At 50.0% G+C, this 7,500-nt stretch overlaps 1 protein-coding gene across 1 annotated transcript in view; it reads right to left on the bottom strand.

Annotated features, from left to right (window-relative positions):
* The window catches only part of EML4 (EMAP like 4), a 214,613-nt gene that overhangs the window by 99,929 nt on the left and 107,184 nt on the right, over positions 1–7,500 (bottom strand). Inside the window, 1 exon segment of the mRNA XM_075339185.1 lies at positions 6,051–6,162. Coding sequence (XP_075195300.1) covers positions 6,051–6,162 — 112 coding nt within the window.

Below are 7,500 nucleotides of genomic sequence, written 5' to 3'. Positions count from 1 at the left end.
TAAGTAACAAAATTCCCTTCTTCTTCGGCGCTCCATTGGGAGACCCAGACGATTGGGACGTCCAAAAGCAGTCCCTGGGTGGGTAAATTAATACCTCAAGTTTGGACTGTAAAAACAGCCCTTCCCTACATGGAGGCAACCGCCGCCTGCAGGACTCTTCTACTTAGGCTGGCATCCGCCTAAGCGTAGGCATGCACCTGATAACGCTTGGTGAAGGTGTGCAGACTCGCCCAGGTAGCCGCCTGGCACACCTGCTGAGCCGTAGCCTGGTGCCGTAATGTCCAGGACGCACCCACGGCTCTGGTAGAATGGGCCTTCAGCCCTGATGGAACCGGAAGCCCAGCAGAACGGTAGGCTTCAAGAATTGGTTCCTTGATCCATCGAGCCAGGGTGGATTTGGAAGCCTGCGACCCTTTGCGCTGACCAGCGACAAGTACATCGGGTGCATCCGAGCGGCGCAGGGGCGCCGTGCGGGAAATGTAGATTCTGAGCGCTCTCATCAGATCCAACAAATACAAATCCAATTCATATCGATGAACTGGATAAGGACAAAAAGAAGGTAAGGAGATATCCTGACTGAGATGAAAAGGGGGATACCACCTTAGGGAGAAACCCCGGAATCAGGCGCAGCACTACCTTGTCCTGGTGAAAAACCAGGAAGGGAGCTTTGGATGACCGCGCTGCGAGCTCGGACACTCTCTGAAGAGACGTGACCGCTACCAAAAAGGCCACTTTCTGTGAAAGTCGAGAAAGTGAAACATCCCTCAGAGGCTCAAAGGGCGGCTCCTGGAGAGCAATTAGTACCCTGTTCAGATCCCATGGGTCTAACGGCCTCTTGTACGGAGGGACAATGTGACAAACCCCCTGCAGGAACGTGCGTACCTGAGGAAGTCGCCCTATGCGCTTCTGAAAGAATACAGACAGCGCTGGGACTCGTCCGTTAAGGGAGCCGAGCGACAAACCTTTTCCCAAACCAGATTGCAGGAAGGAAGGAAAAGTAGGCAATGCAAATGTCCAGGGAGACACTCCCTGTGCAGAGCACTAAGATAAGAATATCTTCCACGTCTTGTGGTGGATCTCGGCAGACGTCGGCTTCCTAGCCCGTCTCATGGTGACAATGACGTCTTGAGATAATCCTGAAGACGCTAGGATCCAGGACTCAATGGCCACCAGTCAGGTTCAGGGCTGTAGAATTCAGATGGAAAAAACGGCCCTTGGGACAGTAAGTCTGGCCGGTCTGGTAGTGCCCACGGTTGGTCGACCGTGAGATGCCACAGATGCAGGTACCACGACCTCCTCGGCCAGTCTGGGGCGACGAGGATGGCGCGGCGGCAATCGGAGCTGATCTTGCGTAGCCCTCTGGGCAACAATGTCAGAGGGGGAAACACATAGGGTAGCTGGAACTGCGACCAATCCTGAACTAAGGCGCCTGCCGCCAGAGCTCTTTGATCGTGAGACCGCGCCATGAAAATCGGGCCCTTGTTGTTGTGCCGAGACGCCATTAGGTCGACGTCCGGCCTCCCCCAGCGGCTACAGATTTCTTGAGACCCGTCCGGGTGCAGAGACCATTCCCCTGCGTCCATGCCCTGGCGACTGAGGAAGTCTGCTTCCCAGTTTTCTACGCCCGGGATGTGAACTGCGGATATGGTGTATGCTCTGTCTTCCACCCCCATCAGAATCCGCCGGACTTCCTGGGAGGCTTGCCGACTGCGTGTTCCGCCTTGGTGGTTGATGTATGCCACCGCTGCGAAGTTGTCCGACTGAATTCGGATCTGTTTGCCTTCCAGCCTCTGCTGGAAGGCTTGCAGGGCAAGATACCCTGCCCAGATTTCTAGAACATTGATCTGAAGGTTGGACTCCTCTGAAGAGAGTCCTTGCCCGTCTGAGAAAGGGGTACGTTCCTGTCTAGGGACGTTGACTTCCCATCCCATTGGCGAAGAATGTCCTATAGAAGTGGACGCAGATGAAACTGCGCGAAAAGGACTGCCTCTGCATGAGGAGTCTTAAGGGGTGTGACTGGCCTTGAAGGAGAGACTGCACCCCCGTCTGTAGTGAACGCTGTATGTCCAGCGGGAGCTGCACTATCGCTGAGAGAGTGTGAAGCTCCATGCCAAGATATGCCAGCGATTGGGTCGGTGCCAGATTTAACTTTGAAAAGTTTATGATCCACCCGAAACTCTGGAGAGTCTCCAGCGCCACGTTCAGGCTGTGTTGGCATGCCTCTTGAGAGGGTGCCTTGACAAGTAGATCGTCCAAGTAAGGGATCACAGAGTGACCCTGAGAGTGCAGGACTACTCCCACTGCTGCCATGAACTTGTGAAAAGCCGTGGGGCTGTCGCCAGACCGAAGGGCAGGGCTACGAACTGAAGATGCTCGTCTTCAATAACGAATCGTAGCCAACACCGGTGCTCTGGAGCAATCGGCACGTGGAGATAAGCATCCTGATGTCTATTGACGCTAGGAAATCTCCTTGAGACATTGAGGCAATGACGGAGCAGAGGGATTCCATCCGGAACCGCCTGGTTTTCACGTGCTTGTTGAGCAGGTTTAGGTCCAAAACGGAACGGAAGAGCCGTCGTTTTTTGGTACCACAACCAGATTGGAGTAAAAACCGTATCTTGTTCCTGAGGAGGAACAGGGATTACCACTCCTTCTGCCTGCAGAAGAGCATCGGCTCGGTCGGGAGGTGAGGAAGTTCTGAAAATCTAGTCGGAGGACGAGAACAGAACTCTATCCTGTACACGTGAGACAAAATGTCTCTCACCCACCGGTCTTTGACCTGTGGCAGCTAAATGTCGCCAAAGCGGGAGAGTCTGCCACCGACCGCGGATGCGGAGAGAGAGGGATGAACGTCATGAGGAAACCGCCTTGGTAGCGGTTCCTCCGGCTGCCTTCCTTGGGCGTGATTGAGCCTGTCAGGAATCTGCGCCTCTCTGAGCTTTTTGAGTCCTTTTGGACGAGGACAATTGGGACCTGCCCGAGCCTGGGAAGGACCGAAACCTCGACTGTCCCTTCCTCTGTTGGGTGTTGCTTGATCTGGGCTGGTGTAAGGAAGAGTCCTTACCCTTGGACTGTTTAATGATTTCATCCAATCGCTCACCAAACAGTCTGTCACCAGATAACGGCAAACTGGTTAAGCACTTTTTTGGAAGCAGAATCTGCTTTCCATTCCCTCAACCACAAGGCTCTGCGTAAAAACACGGAGTTGGCGGACGCCACTGACGTACGGCTCGTAGAGTGCAGGACAGCATTAATAGCGTAAGTCGCAATGCAGACATTGCGAGGTTAAGGACGCCATCTGCGGCACAGATGTACATGTGACAGTGTCCACGTGCGCAAGACCAGCTGAAAAAGCTTGGAATGCCCATACGGCTGCGAATGCCGGAGCAACCGACACGCCGATAGCTTCATAGACAGAATTCAACCAGAGGACCATCTGTCTGTCAATGTCATCTTTAAGTGAAGTCCCATCTTCCACTGCAACTATGGATCTAGCCGCAAGCCTGGAGATAGGGGAATCCACCTTTGGACACTGGGTCCAGCGCTTGACCACGTCAGGGAGAAAAAAGGATAACGTGTATCCTTAATACGATTGGAGAACGCTTATCTGGATAAGTGTGGTGTTTCCGGATTGCTTCTCTGAAGTCAGAGTGGCCAGAAAAGTACTCAATATATGCTTGAGATACTGAAAAGGGATTTCTCCTGCTGTGAAGCTGACTCCTCCACCGGAGGAGCTGAGGGAGAAATATCCAACATTCCCTTGATGGACGCTAGAAGATCATTCACTATGGCGTCACCATCCGGAGTATCCGGATTGAGAGCGGTCTCAGGATCAGAGTCCTGATCAGCTACGTCTGCCTCATCATACAGAGAGTCCCGCTGGGACCCTAACCAGTGATGAAGCCGAGTGCCGCTCCCAGCGAGCTCGCTTAGACTGTCTGGGACTGTCGTCCGTGTCAGAGCCTGCGCCCTGGGATGCATGGGACCCCCCCGGAGCACTGATTTGTTCCAAATGAGGGCGTATCAACATTGCCCATGGTCCGTCTGGACTGCAAAGTCTCTAAGATGTTAGTCACAGTCACAGACAATCAGCCGAAACTGCAACTCCGTCCCTGTCCCTGGACAGGGTTCACAGGTGGTTCCTTTAGCCACCTCCAGCAGAGACCCCGGCTGACCAAGTGCTACAGGGGAGCATTGCACACAATGGGGACAGTGGAACCTGCCGTGTGGAACAGTATCACGTGCAGTACAAGCAGCATAGAAAGCCTGTGCCATGGCACCCTTTCTTTTTTGCTGCTGTTGTCTAGCCATCTAGAAGCATATAGCCAAGAATAGCGACCGTACAGTGCAATGTATAGCATACCAGCAGAAAGTACAAATGAACACTTCAGCACATGCAATACAAGCAGCCTAGAAAGCCTGTGCCTTAGCACCCTTGCTTTTTGCTGCTGTAGTCTAGCCATCTAGGCATAAAGTACAAATGGCATTAGTGGGGTCAGCACTTCAGGTGCTGCTTACCGCCCGCCCAAAGGCGGGTGTGTGGTCGCCCGAATCCTGTGACTGGTTGCCCAGCGCTTGTCTCCCTTCTCCAGCCCAGACTGCGTGCAGGAATGGCTGCCGACGTCTTGTGAAGAGGGGCGGGCCGTGGGCGTGCCCCAGACAAGAGCGGGAAACTGGCGTCCCACTGTGTCCAGTGAAGGGGGCTGGAGAATGCAAAGCAGACTCCAGCTCTCGGCGCTGACTGTCTGTACAGCGTCCCGCCCCTCCCCTGACTGGCAGGGCTGGGGGCGGGAACGAAGCGAAAACTAGGCCGCAAAGCCGGGGACTCGAGTAATAAGCGCGGCCGTCCTATGTGCACGGCCAGCGCGGAAGTCCCCGGCGCACCACAAGTCCCAGCCGCGCCACAGTGTAAAACACCCCGCAGCGGCCGGCGCGGCAGTTTCTAACACATAAATTCACTCAGCTAAGCTGCAGTGAATAATAGCACAAGCGCTCCGCGCTGTTGTCCCCGGCGCACTAGCACTCCCAGCAATGCTGGTGTGTGTGTGCGCGATGTGTACGGGGACACAGAGTACCTTAATGTAGCAGGGCCCTGTCCCTGACGATACCCAGCTCCATATCCAGCAGGATCTCCGGGTCTGTGGATGGAGCCCGGTCTCAGTGCCTGGAGACCGGTAAGATCCCACTTCACCCAGAGCCCCGAGGGGGGATGGGGAAGGAAAACAGCATGTGGGCTCCAGCCTCCGTACCCGCAATGGGTACCTCAACCTTAACAAACACCCGACAAAAGTGGGGTGAGAAGGGAGCATGCTGGGGGCCCTAGTATGGGCCCTCTTTTCTTCCATCCGACATAGTCAGCAGCTGCTGCTGACTAAAAACAGTGGAGCTATGCGTGGATGTCTGACCTCCTTCGCACAAAGCATGAAAACTGAAGCAGCCCGTGATCCACGGGGGGTGTATATGCAGAAGGGGAGGGGCCTTACACTTTTTAGTGTAATACTTTGTGTGGCCTCCGGAGGCAGTAGCTATACACCCAATCGTCTGGGTCTCCCAATGGAGCGCCAAAGAAAAATTCTTTAAGAAGGTGGAGGAAGTAAAATGTATGAAATACATCAGGCTCTGTATGTACAATGTCTATAGACTGTGAGCTTCTTATGTAGTCTGAGCAATGCTAATTTCCTAGTACTAAAACAATCATTGCAAGTAAACAGCACGATAAGAGACATCTCTAAATTCTAAGTTTTAACCCCTACAGCATGTCTTCAGATTAAATGGCAAAAACCTGATGACGTTCCCTGACCGTGTAAAAATAAAAAAATCCTATACTAACCACCCAAATCTGTGCTGCTCCTCAGCAACGTGTTCCCTGCTTGTCTTCTGGCATCATCATCCAGCAGGTAGCATTACAAGACCACTGCAGCCAAACGGAGGATGTTGATCAGCTGCAGCCTTCACAAGCTGGCTGCTTTCACTTGGACAGAATGTTAACGCTGCAGCTGATCTGCAGAAGTCATGTGACAAAATGCCCCTAAATCACCCCCCCTCCTTACCTTTTAGCTGCTGATGCCACTGTATCTTTTTTCGCAACTGATCCAGTGTGCCCAGGCTTTCTGGTTCCAGCACCGCCATTGGGTATACAAGGCATAGAATGGGTGGGGGCCCCTAGAGGGTGAGAGAAAAATGGGGAGGGGGAAAAAGAAAGGAACTTTTTAGATAGCAAATTCTGAGAGCCACAAAAATGACTCAATACTCAAATCAAATATAGGCTCCACCCCTTTGTTTGGCCACGCCTTCAACATTTAATCTGGATTATAATTTTAGGGCATTAATGAGATCCCTGAACACAATAAAAAAAAAATAAAATAAACGAAGCAAAAACAGATGGACAAGGGATTAGGTTTCACATCAAACGTTGGGATTGCTTGTGGAGATCCCCTAATAAAATGGTAAATATTGGGAGCATTAATAATTCCTAAATCTAATCTCAGCAGACTATGGATGATTTAATCATTACAGCCTTCTCGATACACCGCCGCTCTGTGATCTGCTCTCACACTGTCACTACAAAGACTTTTGTTCAACCAAGGGGAGGAAAGAAAAAAAAAAAAAAAAAAAAAAAAAAAATCGATTTAGGTTCCAAACCAAACAGCTCCTGCCAAACAAGGGATAAATCACCTGAATGGCATGCTTCCTCCACAAGGCACAATGCACCCGTCTGCCAGTGTCACATCATGTGTCAATTACCATGGGGTAAACAGTCTGGAAAAATGGCCGCTTTATCTTTTTGGCCTGAACTAGACAACCAGATGTGAAATTAATAGAAAGTGAGAGCCAGTGTTTGGGGGAGCGGGACGGGAGCCAGGACTGTGCGAGATCAAAGACAAAACACATTTGTTATTTTGTGTAACGTATGTAGGTGCCATTTATTAAAAATTATAATATATATATATATATATATATATATATATATATATATATATATATATATATATATATATATATATATATATATATATATATATATAATAAAACTGATATAAAATTATATAAAATGACAATTAAAAAAATTAAAATCTAAAATATTTTTTTACTATTTGTGTGTATGTATGTGAGATTATATATAACACGAATATAAAAAAATAGTAAAAAAATGTTTATACTTTAATTTTATTATATATATTTTTAGATTATATATATATATATATATTTTGTTATTATACATACACACGTGATCAAAATTGTTGCCCCTCATACAATGAAAGAAAAACCCACGATGGTCACAGAAATAACTTGAATGTGTTAAAAGTAATAAGAAGAAATCCTTGAAAATAAACAAAAAGGAAGTTTGACATTGCTGCTTTTCTGCTTCCACAAAATTTAAAATAAATAAAACTCATGAAATCGGCCTGGACAGCAGGGCCGCCGTCAGCACCCGGCAAACCCGGTCAAATGCCGGGGTCCTGGGCTGCCAGGGGGACCTACTCACAGTGGCAGGGGGCC

The sequence above is a fragment of the Anomaloglossus baeobatrachus genome, chromosome 3 (genome assembly GCF_048569485.1).
Source record: "Anomaloglossus baeobatrachus isolate aAnoBae1 chromosome 3, aAnoBae1.hap1, whole genome shotgun sequence".
NCBI classification, from domain to species: domain Eukaryota; kingdom Metazoa; phylum Chordata; class Amphibia; order Anura; family Aromobatidae; genus Anomaloglossus; species Anomaloglossus baeobatrachus.
The sequence above is the reverse complement of the archived record's forward strand: the minus strand, read 5'-3'. Positions and strand labels throughout refer to the sequence as shown.